The sequence below is a fragment of the Pongo abelii genome, chromosome 3 (assembly GCF_028885655.2).
Source record: "Pongo abelii isolate AG06213 chromosome 3, NHGRI_mPonAbe1-v2.0_pri, whole genome shotgun sequence".
Taxonomy (NCBI): Eukaryota; Metazoa; Chordata; class Mammalia; order Primates; family Hominidae; genus Pongo; species Pongo abelii.
Window position 1 is genome coordinate 102,378,328 of NC_071988.2, and position 15,533 is coordinate 102,393,860.

Below are 15,533 nucleotides of genomic sequence, written 5' to 3' on the forward strand. Positions count from 1 at the left end.
TGTAAGTTGTATTCCTAGGTATTTTATTCTCTTTGCAGCAATTGTGAAAAGGAGTTCACTCATGATTCGGCTCTCTGTGTATTATTGGTGTATAAGAATGCTTCTAATTTTGACACATAGATTTTGTATCCTGAGACTTTGCTGAATTTGCTTATCAGCTTTAGGAGATTTTGGGCTGAGATGATGGGGTTTTCTAAATATACAATCATGTCATCTGCATACAGAGACAATTTGACTTCCTCTCTTCCTATTTGAATATGCTTTATTTCTTTCTCTTGCCTGATTGCCCTGGCCAGAACTTCCAATACTATGTTGAATAGGAGTGGTGAGAGAGGGTATCCTTGTCTTCTGCTGATTTTCAAAGGGAATGCTTCCAGCTTTTGTCCATTCAGTATGATATAGGCTGTGGGTTTGTCATAAATAGCTGTTATTATTTTGAGATACGTTTATTGAGAGTTTTTAGCATAAAGTGGTGTTGAATTTTATCGAAAGCCTTTTCTGCATCTATTGAGATAATCATGTGGTTTTTGTCATTCATCCTCTTTATCTAATGAATTACATTTATTTATTTGCATATGTTGAGCCAGCCTTGCAACCCACCCAGGGATGAAGCTGACTTGATTGTGGTGGACAAAGTTTTGTATGTGCTGCTGGATTCGGTTTGCCAGTACCTTATTGAAGATTTTCACATTGATGTTCATCAGGGATATTAGCCTGAAATTTTCTTTTTTTGTTGTGTTTCTGCCAGATTTTGGTATCAGGATGATGCAGGCCTCATAAAATGAGTTAGGGAGGAGTTCCTCTTTTTCTATTGTTTGGAATAGTTTCAGGAGTGGTACCAGCCCCTCTTTGTACCTCTGTTAGAATTCGGCTGTGAATCCATCTGGTCTTGGGCTTTTTTTTTTGTTGGTAGGCTATTAATTACTGCCTCAATTTCAGAACTTGTTATTCGTCTATTCAGGGATTCGACTTCTTCCCGGTTTAGCCTTGGGAGGGTGTATGTGTCCAAGAATTTATCCACTGCTAGATTTTCTAGTTTATTTGCATAGAAGTATTTATACTATTCTCTGATGGTAGTTTGTATTTCTGTGGGATCAGTGGTGATATCCCCTTTATCATTTTTTATTGTGTCTATTGGATTCTTCTCTCTTTTCTTCTTTATTAGTCTGACTAGTGGTCTATTTTGTAAATCTTTTCAAGAAACCAGCTCCTAGATTCATTGATTTTTTGAAGGGTTTTTCATGTCTCTATCTTCTTCAGTTCTGCTCTGATCTTAGTTATTTCTTGTTTTCTGCTAGCTTTTGAATTTGTTTGCTCTTGCTTCTCAAGTTCTTTTAATTGTGATGTTAGGGTGTTGATTTTAGATCTTTCCCACTTTCTCCTGTGGGCATTTAGTGCTATAAATTTCCCTCTAAACACTGCTTTAGCTGTGTCCCAGAAATTCTGGTATGTTGTGTATTTGTTCTCATTGGTTTCAAATAGCTTATTTATTTCTGCCTTAATTTTGTTATTTACCCAGTAGTCATTCAGGAGCAGGTTGTTCAGTTTCCATGTAGTTGTGCAGTTTTGAGTGAGTTTCTTAATCCTGAGTTCTAATTTGATTGCACTGTTGTCTGAGAGACTTAGGATTTCCATTCTTTTGCATTTGCTGAGGAGTGTTTTATTTCCAATTATGTGGTCAATTTTAGAATAAGTGTGATGTGGTGCTGAGAAGAATATATATTCTGTTGATTTGCAGTGGAGAGTTCTGTAGACATCTACTAGGTCTGCTTGGTCCAGAGCTGACATCAATTCCTGAATATTAAATATTCCAGGAATATTTAAAATTCCTGTTAATTTTCTGTCTCATTGATCTGTCTAATGTTGACAGTGGAGTGTTAAAGTCTCCCACTATTATTATCTAAGTCTTTTTGTAGGTCTGTAAGAACTTGCTTTATGAATCTGGGTTCTCCTGTATTGGGTGCATATATATTTAGGATAGTTAGCTCTTCTGGTTGCATTGATCCCTTTACCACTATGTAATGCCCTTCTTTGTCTTTTTAAATCTTTGTTGATTTAAAGTCTGTTTTACCAGAGACTAGGATTGCAACCCCTGCATTCTTTTGCTTTCCATTTGCTTGGTAAACATTCCTCCATCCCTGTATTTTGAGCCTATGTGTGTCTTTGCATGTGAGATGGTTCTCCTGAAAACAGCACACTGATGCATCTTGACTCTATCCAATTTGCCAGTCTGTGTCTTTTAATTGGGGCATTTAGCCTGTTTACATTTAAGGTTAATATAGTTATGTGTGAATTTGATCCTGTCATTATGATGATAGCTGCTTATTTTGCCCATTAGTTGATGCCATTTCTTCATAGTGTCGATGTTCTTTACAATTTGGAATGTTTTTGCAGTGGCTGGTACCAGTTTTTCCTTCCCATATTTAGTGCTTCCTTCAGAAGCTCTTGTAAGGCAGGCCTCGTAGTGACAAAACCTTTCAGCATTTGCTTCTCTGTAAAGGATTTTATTTTTCCTGGTTTTTGGAATTTTCAGCCTTTTTGTGCTGTTTTTTCCTCACTTACATGGATTTATCTACCTTTGGTATTAGATGTTGGTGACCTTCAGATGGGGTTTTTGGGTGGAAGTCCTTTTTGTTGATGTTGACACTATTCCTTTCTGTTTGTTAGTTTTCCTTCTAACAGTCAGGCCCCTCTGTTGCAGGTCTGCTGGAGGTTCACTCCAGACCCTGTTTGCCTTTGTATTACCAGGTGAGGCTGCAGAACAGCAAAGATTGCTGCCTTTTCCTTCCTCTGGAAGCTTCATCCCAGAGGAGCACCTGCCAGATGCCAGCTGGAGCTCTCCTGTATGAGGTATCTGTTGACACCTGCTGGGAGGTGTCTCCCCGTCAGGAGGAACAAGGGTCAGGGACCCACTTGAGGAGGCAGTCTGTCCCTTAGCAGAGCTCGAGCTCTGTTCTGGGAGATCCCCTCCTCTCTTCAGAGCCAGCAGGCAGGAATGTTTAAGTCTGCTGAAGCTGCACCCACAGCCACGCCTTCCCCCAGGTGCTCTGTCCCAGGGACAGAGTAGTTTTATCTATGAGCCCCTGACTGGGACTGCTGCCTTTCTTTCACAGATGTCCTGCCCAAAATGGAGGAATCTAGAGAGGCAGTCTGGCTACAGTGGTTTTGCTGAGCTGCAGCGGGCTCCACCAACTTCCCGGTGGCTTTGTTTATACTGTAAGGGTAAGACTGCCTACTCAAGCCTCAGTAATGGTGGATGCCCCTCCCTCCACCAAGCTCGAGCATCCCAGGTCGACTTCAGACTGCTGTGCTGGCAGGGAGAATTTCAAACCAGTGAATCTTAGCTTGCTTGTCCCCATGGGGGTGGGATCTGCTGAGCTAGACCACTTGGCTCCCTGGCTTCAGCCCCCTTTCCAGGGGAATGAATGGTTCTGTCTCACTTGCATTCCAAGTGCCACTGGGGTATGAGAATAAAACTCCTGCAGCTAGCTCAGTGTCTGCCCAAATGGCCACCCAGTTTTGTGCTTGAAACCCAGGGCCCTGATGATGTAGGCACCCGAGGGAATCTCCTGGTCTGCGGGTTGCAAAGACCATGGGAAAAGCTTAGTATCTGGGGCTGGAATTTACCATTCCTCACAGCACAGTCCCTCATGGATTCCCGTGGCTAGGTGAGGGAGTTCCCCAATCCCTTGTGGTTCCCAGGTGAGGTGACGTTCCACCCTGCTTCAGCTCACCCACTGTCTAACCAGTCCTAATGAGAGGAGCCGGGTATCTCAGTTAGAAATGCAGAAATCACCTGCCTTCTGCATTGATCTCTCTGTGAGATGCAGACCAGAGCTGTTCCTATTCGGCCATCTTGCCAGCCACCATGAAGTGGTTTTTTAAGATGCTGACCATTTTAAAAAATTGATTTGTCTTTTTATTAGTGATTTGTAGGAGTTTTTAAATATATTCTAGATACAAGCCTTTTGTAATGTAAATATATATTGCAAATATTTGTATTCTAAGAAATACTGGCCTACCTCAAATTGTGAAAATATTACCTTATGTTTATGTCTAGGTGATTTACAGGTCTAGGATTCATCTAGAATTAATTTTTGTATATGGTTTGTGGTGGGCTTTAGGTTAATTTTTTTCCACATATGGATATCCAGTTGTTTCAGCAATGTTTTTTGAAAAGATTCTTTTGCTGACTGTGCGTGTTTATTTCTGGACTTTATTCTATTAGACTGAGTTATTTGTCTTTTCCTATACCCATATCATACTGCCTTGATTACTGTAGCTTTATAGTCTTGATATTAATAGTATATATTCTTTAATTTTGTTCTTTTTCAAAGTGTTTATTGACCCTTCTAATCATTTTGCATCTCTAGGTAAATTTTAGAATAAACATCTCCATTTCTAAAAAAAATGGCTGCTCAAATTTTTAATGCAGTAATATTGAATCTTAGATCAATTTGAGGAGAATAGCTTATCAAATATTGAATTATCTAATCCATGAATATAGTATATCTTGCCATTTAGGTTTCTTTTCAGTGATATTTTGTGGGTTTTAATGTAGAAGTCTCATACTTTTTACATATTAAATTTACTGAAAATTATTTTATAATTTTTAGTGTTATGAAGGTTATTTTATTTCACTTACAAATTTTTATTGCTAGTAAGTAAATGCAGAATTTATATTTGTATATTACTTTGTACCCGTAATCATACTTAACTTACCTCTTGTTTCAAGTACCTCTTTGGTAGAGTCTTCAGACTTTTCTAAATAAAAATTCACATTACAAATAAAAACAGGTAACTTCTTCCTTTATAATCTTTGGGGGTTTCATTTATCTTTCTTAGTTTAATTTGCTAAGACCTCTATTACAATGTTAAATACAAGTGATAAGAAGAGATATTTTTATCCTGTTCACAACCTGATAAAAAATGCTCACTACCTTACTATGAGGTACAATTTTAACTAGAGGTTTATTCCCCTTTCCTTATACACTGAAGATTGTCCTGAAGTGAACAGCTGTATAACAGCTGTTTTAATGTGGATCTCACCCAGCATGATTTCCTTTTTACAAAGCTTGAATATCTACTCTTTATTTCTTTTCAATGCCTTCAATTATGATTAATCTTATCAAAAGGGTAGTCCAATGCAAGCTACTCCACCATTAATGAAAGCTTTCATTGCATATATAATTTCAATCATTATACTCTTAATTTCTTATTAGATGCTTTGTTAGTTTCCTTCCATATCTTTTAGATCTTTTTTGAGTTTCTGATCCTTGCTCATTTTTTATCCCTCTCTTAGTTTTAAAACATATTAGATATATTTATTTTATAGTCTATATCTGATTACTCCAATAAATGAGGCACTTATGTGTCTGCTTCTGCTCTTTTTGTTTCTGGAAATGAAAGCCTATAGTAGCTTTTTTCCTCATACATTTATGTTTTTTAATGTTGGCTTATGTTCCCTAGAACTTTAGATCCAGTAGTTCTTTGTGTCCTGAGTTGAGAGTATATTCTTCCAGAAAGAATATACATTGATTCTTGGGAACTTGGGCATGCCACCAACATAGACTCATTTCATTTAAATTCTTGCTTAGATTTTTCCATCCTTGAAGACTGGGCACCCAACCTCCACTAAGATCAACCTATAGCCAAGAATTCTTAGGGATAGGTTTCTATTCCTCTACCAAGAGCCAATAATGAGAAAAGCATGTTTCTTTGCATATAATCTGTCATTACAAATTTGATATTTTTTTCTTGTTTCCTATTTCCCCGAGAGTTTAATCTATGTGATTCCTGGTTTCATGCAATGTTCTCTGATTCACCTACCCACACTACACAGGTCCAACGCTTGGTCTCCTGTTCCCAGAAGGCACAGCTACTAAAATCAAACCTCTAGACCACCTAGGATTGCTATGTGCACGTAAGATGGCAGCTTCGATGTGTGATTTCCACCAGATACTGCTGCTCAAGTTTGATTTCAAACCCCAGAGGAATTCTCATGTTGTCTTATAAACTCAGCCATATATCTAATACTGCTTTTCATGTTTCATCCAGTAGACATTTTGTAGTAAGAGGATTTCAAGGTATATAGTTTAATTCATACCTACAAATTGAAATATTTAATATTCACTTTTTAATCACTGAAGGTTATAGTTCTTACTTCTTGTTTAGCTGATTGGTAAATGAATTAGCAGAATGGATAACAGCAGTTATTTATTGACCTCTATGCCTATACATGTGAAATATGTTTTTTTAAAAAAAACAGCTTTTTAAGAAAAATCAGTTATGAGAAAAAAGAGATGGAGCTACTGAATTGTCTGCATCCCTCACGTTGGTTTTACTTTCACAATACTCCAAACTGGAGTTTCTGTAAAGAGATGTAGGAGGCATAACCAATGAAGGAATTGTGAAGAACAGAAGCGATTGGGGTCTTGTGTTAGTACCTCACCAGTTCTCAAAGCTATCTTTCATGGATAAAATAAAGCTTGAATGATTAAAAGTGTTTCTTGGAAGTTAACCAGATTTCACATGAAAGGGCTTTTATTTTACTCTTTTACCACGGAGAAAAATATCTTAGCATTTACACATAATAAATTTAATTCATGTGGCTGAATTGTACAACTATAACATGCGGGTGATGAAACATATCTAACCTATCTTATAGATTGTTAAATAGGTTAATTGTAAAAGATTTAGCATAGTAGCTTTAAAAATAGTAACTGCCCATTAAATGCAAGCTATTTTTATTTCCTTTTATAAAAGTTCTGAAGTGAGAAACTTTTAATATCTTTGTTCAGAAATGGTTTAACGTCCTTGAAGTAAAAATGGACTCAGGTAAAAGCTTGGGTTCCCCATTCTAATGGGGTTCCTTCCCGAGGTCCAAAGTGCCTTGCTTTCTCCTCAGTTATGACTGTCCAGTCTATTATAGCTTCTCACTGAAAGCAGTTTATGTGACTAGTAGTAATTTTTTCCTTAGTGTAACATGCAAAGGAGTTCATATTAGGGACCAGCAGATTACAAAGATGGACAGCTAGGAAAGTCTGCGTCCTCAAGAAGCCTGTACTCCAGGGTTGTGATGTTAAACCCTGGGTCCCCATTAAAATCACCTCAAAAGATTTCAAGAAAACTACTAACATCTCTATGTTTATCTTCTCTTTATATGTACACAGTGGATATCTTGGGGTAGAAATCATATTATCTTCTTTTATTATTCCTTATAGCCACTCCCTATGTATAGCAAGAACCAATTTAAAAATAGTTAAAATTATTAAAAATTAAACAAAAATACTGATAAAATCCAATTTTAAAGGCATTCTATTATGTGACCCTTCAGTAGGAGTCACAAATATGGTTAAACATTAAATCCTTAGGTCAAAAATAATGTACTCATAACATTGCTCCCTGTATTGTCTGGAAATGTCAAAGGCCATACCCCCAAAGAGAGAATAACAGCTGCACCAAAATTAAAAAGAAAATTGCAACTATAACACGACTTTTGCCAGGGGAAATATCTCATATGAGACTGTAAGTGAGTAAACTTGTCTTACCAATTTAAGGTAACCCTCAGCATCTAGAATTAAGTTTTCTGGTTTCAAGTCTCTGTAGATAATACCTAGTCGATGCAGGTAATCAAATGCTTCTGTCACACAAGCAACGCAGAATTTGGAGGTGGGTTCATCAAAGCTGCCTCTGCAACGAAATCATTTTCCCTCTTAATACTCTGGATACACGTCTTTGGTGCTGTTCTAGGTGTCAAATCAATTATTGGATTGGTAAGTTTATGCAATATAAATATTTTGCAGGGTATCAACAATAAAATGTATTTTATACTACTCATGAATTAAGCTGTTTGCAGATCATAAGGCAATTCAGGGAGATATGTGATACAAACAAGAACTATTTCACTAAAATTAAAATATCAACAACTGTTGTTGGTAATCACACATGAACATGTAAAAGAGAAAAATCCAAAAACAAAGACTTTCTTCAGCCACCCATCACAAACTCTGGAGAAAATGCAACTATAGTGGAGAGCTTGAACCAGACTTTTGCAATTTATTGCTTGACTTAAAAATGACTCAAGTGATTATTTTCATTTCCTGTTTGCATAGCACATCAGAGTAACCCCGGTAGAAATGGAATCATAAGTCTTTTCTGTTTGGGGCCCCTTGATCTTTTATTAGAGTCCCCTCTGTCAGCATTGTGTGTAGTTTTACAGACTGAATTTTTTTTTAATGCAGTGGTGATTTGCCACACGATCTCACAGAGGAACATGGCTTTGGAGTGACAGAAACTGGGTTTGACTTCCGTTTTTTTCACTCACTATATCTTTGAGAAAGTTGTTTAACTGTTCTGAGGCTCAGAATCCATATCAGTAAAAAAGGTTTGATACTTACTTAAAAACATTTTCAGGATTAAGCACAGCGCCTAACAGGTAGCAGTAACTCCCTTTTCTAAAATGATTTAGATTTTCTCAACAAATTTGCCTATTGAAGCAAAGATAGAAGAGGCTAATGCATTTGCTGGTATCATGAAAGTCTCCTCACCATTCCAGGTTCTCCCCATTCAAATCTGTCCAATGGAATGTTCCTGATACAACACATTCATCTTCTACTCAGATGCTCAATGTTCTTTCCTTGCCTAAGTCAGTGATTCTCAATCATAAATGCACATTAAAATTGCCTGAGAAGCATTTAAAAAATCATTTACTGGACCCCATCCCAGATTAAATGAATCATAACCTCTGGCATTAGAGCCCCAGCATTTTTACTTTGTAAAAGCTTTCCACATGAATGCAATGTGTGGCCAACTTTGAAAAACACTGGCACAGGTCTGACTGTAAATATGTGGCCTTGCATCAACCCCCACAATCTAATGCCAACCTACGTTCTCATGTCTTCTGTTGCCCTTAACTTCTACCCAAATTCTTCTGTTCACCATCCACAAAGAGACATGATACTACCTCAACTTCCCTGCTTTGTCTTAAAGCAGTTTCCCTGCCTCTCTGCCTTTCCAAATTTGGGTCATGTTTAGAGTTTAATTTGAATCCTTCCTCTATCATCATATTCTCTCTCCCCTCCTCGGAGCTCACCATCTACAACACTATTTGGCATTTAACTACAAATTTCCAACTTCTTTGTCATCACTTAGTTTTCTCACTAAACAATGAAATGTTTTAAAACTGTATAGGTAATCTCCCAAGGAAACTCTAAACTCGTTAGAGGTAAAGTTTCTACTTTTTACTCTTTTGATTAGAAAAGTCCACACTGTCTAGAGCATCTCCTCCTGACCCCCACTGTGCACTATGAAGCCTTTTACATAGGTGGTGCTTAGTATATATCTATGATTTTAATTGTGTGAAAATTACCCCCTTGTGTAAAACTGAATCTTTGCAGGCATCTTGCTCTGCTTTTCAGTGAGGGCTTACCCACTCCCCACCCCCACCTTTGTTTATCACACTGCTTTTGCTAGGAGATTTGGAATCAGAAACATCTGGACTTTTACCCTGACTCTGCTTTATACTAGTCATGTAACCTGGGATAGTTCACCTCCTCTCTAGTCTGGGATTCTTTACTTCCTAAAACAGAGATGACAACAACTACCTTGTGTGGTGTTACGGCACTATTGTAGCGTTAGCTAAGAAAATATCACGATTACTACTTTATTTTATCAAGGGATATTTTGTTATAATAATTTCCTAATGATTTCCTCTATGCCTTTTAATGATTATAAATATAGCATCCCTTAAACCAGATGTGAGTACATAAACTTTTTCATTACCTGTCCCTTAATATACTCCATAGCTCCCCACCTAAGCAGGCCTCCAGAAGCATGTATACATACTTATTGTCCTTGAAAGTACGATATAATCTGTGAAGACAGATAAAAACATGGTTATTATTAGAAATCTAGTTTAAAAACCTTTTTAAAGTTGCTTAGAACTATCATCATAACATTATGAACAATGATCCTCATCTCCATATAAATACCCCACAACTACACTGGGCTTCTCGCCAAATCCTCTTTGATGTCCCTACTGCCTTGCTTCTGCTCCTGTGGATCTCACTTAGATTGGCCTTTCTCTAACCACAGACTGAACTTCTTAATCTCAGTTTTACCGTAAATGTTACCCATTCTTCAGGGCCAACCTCCAAGGCCATCTTTTTAACAAAACATCTCATTATCCCACCTACCAAATATGTCCTCTCCTTTTTCCAAAACCTCAGAGACCTCTGAATATGTCACCTTTAAGATTTGCCTTGCATAGTAGTTATTCATGTCAATGTCTTATATCCCCTAGTTGGTTAATTGATGTTGGATCCCCTGGAAATAGACTCTGAGACTGAGATTTGCAAGCAGTCAGATTAGTAGGGAGTGCAATTGGAAACAACACCTGTGGGGGAGGGAGGAAGTAGAATTGGGCTATGTTTTAGTTTCGACAAAAGCCTCAGCTTCAAGAGGCTCTGCAGTTGTTGGATGCATGTCCCCGAAGAGAGAGTATGATCTTGAGCAAGGTGGTTCTCTTCACCAAATAAAAACAAAAACCAATGCCCAGAGAGGAACTGAGATAGAGTCCTCAGCTGACAAACACACTCCTTGAAGCTGGGGGAATGGGGGCCTCAGTTCCGAAGTGGGACCTAGGCAGGGCATCATATTTCAACCTTGTGTAAAAGCAGTTTTGGGGCCTTAATCAAGAGACCCCCTTTTCTCCCTAGCACCACACCCAGACCAAAGCAGACAGTAGAACAGCCATATCACATGCAGATAGAAGAAGCAATCAGGTAAAGTGGTTCAAAGGGTGGGCTCTGAATCAAGCTGCCAAGACTTGAATCCAGATCAGACATTTATTAGCTATGCAACCTCTGTTTTCTCATTGTTTCCCAACGAACATATATATTCATTTTACTCTATACGGATTACATATTATTATGTATATTATTGATATATATTCATTGAAAAATATATATATCCATTTTATTCTAATTGACCAGTGAGATAAATGTGTTGATTATCTATACATATAGATATAGCTTAGAACAGCACCTGGTGTATGTTAATTTCTCAATAAATGTTGTCATTAATATTTATTCTTCATATTATTGCCTGACTACATGCCAGGCACCTTGGAAAGAGTTGAAAATAAGACAATGAATGCAATCTAATCCATGCCCTGAAGCTGCTCATCATAGCTTGTTAATAAAATATTAATTTTAAAAGGGCATCCATTCTAGGAAAATAAAATAAAGATAATTGGATGACTCTCTATTGCCAGCACTGCCTGGGTTCAAACTTCTTTGTTGATCTTGGGGAAAAAAGTGGGTCTGGAAAGACGGATAGGGAGAAAGAGTCTTTTAAAGCATTTGATCAAAAAGCATAAATTCTAGTCATTGCAGGGACACTTTACATTACCCAGAAATCACTAAAACTACACTCTGGGGCATTACGACATATATGAAAGCATAAACTGGTTTACACCACTACCCATGAATTCACAAGGATAGAGAGCTGTGGTCTATAATAATTAATATTTCTTCTGCAAACTCTTGTGACAGCTACAGAAAGAATGGATGTTTTGAAGATGGATGTTTTGGTACCCAGCTACTACTAGAACCAGGGTACATTCCCCCTTGGCTTCCCACATGGGCCCAAACGCTGCCTTCTGCAGAAATTCAAGATCAGGATGCTCTCTGAGGAGTTTCACACAAATCCTTGCTTCCCTAGTCCCCAATTCTGCATTAAGTCTGAATAAAATAACTAGTTCAAACTGTTTCTCAATAACTTTATAGTCATATATATATATATATATATATACACATACTCAAACACATATATATACACACACACATTTTTGTGATGTTTACTCAAGAATAAAAACAGGCTGGGGCACAGTGGCTCACGCCTGTAATCCCAGCACTTTGGGAGGCCAAGGTGGGCAGATCACGAGGTCAGGAGATTGAGACCGTCCTGGCTAACACGGTGAAAGCCCGTTTCTACTAAAAATACAAAAAAAAAAAAAAAATTAGCCAGGCATGGTGGTGGGTGCCTGTAATCCCAGCTACTCTGGAGGCTGAGGCAGGAGAATGGCATGAACCCTGGAGGCAGAGCTTGCAGTGAGCCAAGATCGCGCCACTGCACTGAAGCCTGGGCGACACAGCTAGATTCCGTCTCAAAAGAAAAAAAAAAAAAAGAATCAAAACAACTGGAAAACATCTGACCCCAGATCTCAAACTTCTAACATTTTTAGTACTGTTGCTGTGACTGGGTTGGAGAATCCAGAGTGGGGCTTCCTCCACCTCTTCTTTCTGTCCTCTTGCATGGAAAGTTTAAAACAAGAGCCGAGTACTACTCAACCATACAAAAAAAATGAGATTCTGTCATTTGTAACAACATGGATGGAACTGGAGGTCATTATGTTAAGTGAAATAAGCCAGACATAGAAAGACAAACATCACATGTTCTCACTTATTTGTGGGATCACAAATAAGTGATTTTGTAGAAATCAAAGCAATTGAATTCATGGAGATAGAGAATAGAGAAGTGTCTACCAGAGCCTGGGAAAGGTAGTGGGGAGACATGCAGGAAGGGGAGATGGTTAATGGGTACAAAATAAAATAGAAAGAAAGAATAAGATCTAGCAATTGATAGCACAACAGGGGGATCATAGTAACAATTTAATTGGACATTGTAAAATAACTAAAATAGTATAAGTGGATTGTTTGTAACACAAAGGATAAATGCTCAAGGAGATGGAGACCCCATTTTCCATGCTGTAATTATGCATTGCATGCCTGTATCAAAACATTTCATGTACCCCATAAATACATATGCCTACTATGTACCCACAAAAATTAAAAATAAAAATAAAAATAATTTAAGTAAATACATAAATAAAGAGACTGAAAATCCTAAGTCCTTGGAAGCCAAGTGCTCACTTACTTCACAATGAATGGAGAGCACAGCTCCTCTAGGATCCTCTTCTCTGAGTAGACATGCTCCTGCTGCTTGGTGTCAACTATGTGCTTCTTCCTTATGCACTTCATAGCAAAAGCGACATTCTCATTTTTTACTTTAACCTATGTAAGAAATGGAAAGATACCTCAAAATTAACTTATATCTATATAAAACATGCTAATCGATGAGAGTTAAAACAATTTCATGTTTAATTAGTATGAAAGCCCTTAGCCACTTATCCCTTTGAGAACTTTCATTCAAGTGTACACACTTCCCTTTCATCACTATTTCTAGAATAGTTCATCTATCTGGGATGTGGCTCTAAAATTTTTGTATTAAAGCAAAATAAAATTCTGTTAGACTTAATATTTAGATAGCTATTCTGTTTTTAATTGGGTGACATAAAAAACTTTGACTAGAATTGCCATTTTTTTCTTATTATTCACTTTGCTTTCAAAGCAAGATATATTATTATTATTATCATTTTAAGACAGGGTCTCACTCTGTCGCCCAGAATGCAGTGGTGCAATCAGGGCTCATTGCAGCCTTGACCTCCTGGGCTCAAGCTATCCTCCCATCTCAGCCTCCTGAGTAGCTGGGACTACAGGTGTAAACCACCACACCCAGCTAATTTTTGTATTTTTTATAAAGGTGGGGCCTCACTATGTTGCTCAGGCTAATCTCAAACTCCTGAGCCCAAGCAATCCTCCCACCTAGGCTTCCCAAAGTGCTGGGATTATAAGCATGAGCCACTGCGCCCAGCCTAAAGCAACATATATGAAATCAAGCTCTATATCTGTACCATCCAATATGATGACTGCAAATCACATGAGGTTATGTAAATTTAAATTAAATAAAGTTAAAAATTCAGTTCCTGAGTTATACTAGCCACATTTCAAAAGCTCAACAGTCACATCTAGTTAGTGGCTACCCTATTGAATAGCACAGATATAGGACATTTCCCTCAGCACAGTTCTATTAAACAGTACTACTCTAGATGTACGATCAAGTAATTTCCTTAAAAGGAAATAAACATTTTAAAATAATTTTTTGATAGATTTAAAACTCCGTAAGCAGACTATGCTAGATAAGTAACTACATTGTGCAGAAATGGCTGCACTCCGTATTTTGCTCATGTTTGCCATTAGTGCTGCCCATGACTTTTAAATCAATGGTGGATTTACTGCTTCAATTATTATTGGAAAACAGATCTCAGCTTTGTTAATTGAATCCTTTTGCCACAAACTTTGACGAAAAATACCACTGCAGACGGATATTATCTTTATCTCTCCATAAGGTATAAGAGACATTACACACATTATTTATCCTAAGGAACCATTTGTCCCTGCCCCCATCAGAGATGAAGTAAGGACTGGGTCTGAAGTGTACTGTCCAGACTCTCCTGACAGCATTTCAAATCTGCTCATGCCCAAAGCCAGCCAGCAGACCAACAGGTCAGCAGAGTTCCCAGAAGATAAGGTATGGTGAATCCTTAAAAATCTGATGGGCTAAGAAGGACTTGGTAATTGCCAAGGCCTCAGAGCCATCTGTACCCAGTAAGGTCACAGATCTCTATTCCACATTTTCCTTAGAAAACTTGTTCTGACAGTACCACTTTTGCTACTCCTTGGAAGCTGATAGCTCAGAGAGAGGGTGATGTGGAAAGCACAACTGAAATCAGGCTGTAAGTTCCCAGATATCCTGATCAACACTACAGAAGGCTTCTCTTTCACTCATCTTCTTTTCTTTTCTCACAATATGAAATATTCCCTTTCATCTTCTTTTCTTTTCTCACAATATGAAATTTTGAGCAACCCAAAAATAAAATAATGAAGGTGAAATACAGACACGGTACTGCACTTGTTTAAAGAACACAACTATAACATTCAATATTTCATCTCTATGGCATTTTCACTTGACACATTCTTCTTTTCTTTAGTGTATAGAGACTAAATGTGTCATGAATGTATACAGACACACATTTGCTGTTAGAAAATACATTATTTTATGTTTCCTTTTGGAAGTGCTTACTTGGTATATTGATAATTATCGAGAAGAAAATTCACAAAAGACGTGATGTAAGCTTGAACTAGCAGTTGATTATTACAAGTTACTTACTAGCACAGACCTGCTACTATACAACATACAGAGTGAAAAGTTTACTTCCTCAATTTCAGTTCAAAGCAACATTTAAGATAGCAGTAACAATTCATATATTCCTCCAAGATATGCTGGAATATAAAACAAAAAAAAGTCAAAAGGCTTCTCTCAGATGCTTGAAACGTAAACCCCTTACAAGCTCAACTCTTCCGAACCCACCAACGCCCAGTGTTGCAATAATCTCAAGGTTCTGGAATGGGGATGATGAGGAAAATCTGGCCACCTTCTCCTTCAGCTGAATCATTTCCAGAGAGAGTGCTTTGGACAGCTTCCAGTTAGACATGGATCGCCTGTACAAGAGAAGTGAAACTTTACACACACACACCCATAATCAAGAAGGTGTCATGCCATACATAAATTTCACTCCTACGACAGTCTAATTTCTGCTGTAACAATGATTTATACTTGCCACAAAAGCT

At 37.7% G+C, this 15,533-nt stretch overlaps 1 protein-coding gene across 9 annotated transcripts in view; it reads right to left on the reverse strand.

Moving 5' to 3' along the window:
• PRKG2 (protein kinase cGMP-dependent 2) overlaps nucleotides 1-15,533 on the reverse strand; it is a 120,794-nt gene that overhangs the window by 40,141 nt on the left and 65,120 nt on the right. For 5 of the 9 annotated variants that reach the window (XM_009240143.4, XM_009240141.3, XM_002814920.4 and 2 more), the window contains 4 exons: nucleotides 15,251-15,404; nucleotides 12,940-13,076; nucleotides 9,784-9,873; nucleotides 7,551-7,692 (listed from right to left, as the gene is read on the reverse strand). In XM_009240143.4, coding sequence (XP_009238418.2) covers nucleotides 7,551-7,692; nucleotides 9,784-9,873; nucleotides 12,940-13,076; nucleotides 15,251-15,404 — 523 coding nt within the window. Of the gene's footprint in view, nucleotides 1-7,550; nucleotides 7,693-9,783; nucleotides 9,874-12,939; nucleotides 13,077-15,250; nucleotides 15,405-15,533 lie in introns of those variants that run through there. The other 4 variants (XM_063723487.1, XM_002814921.4, XM_063723486.1 and 1 more) reach the window with 2 other exon arrangements.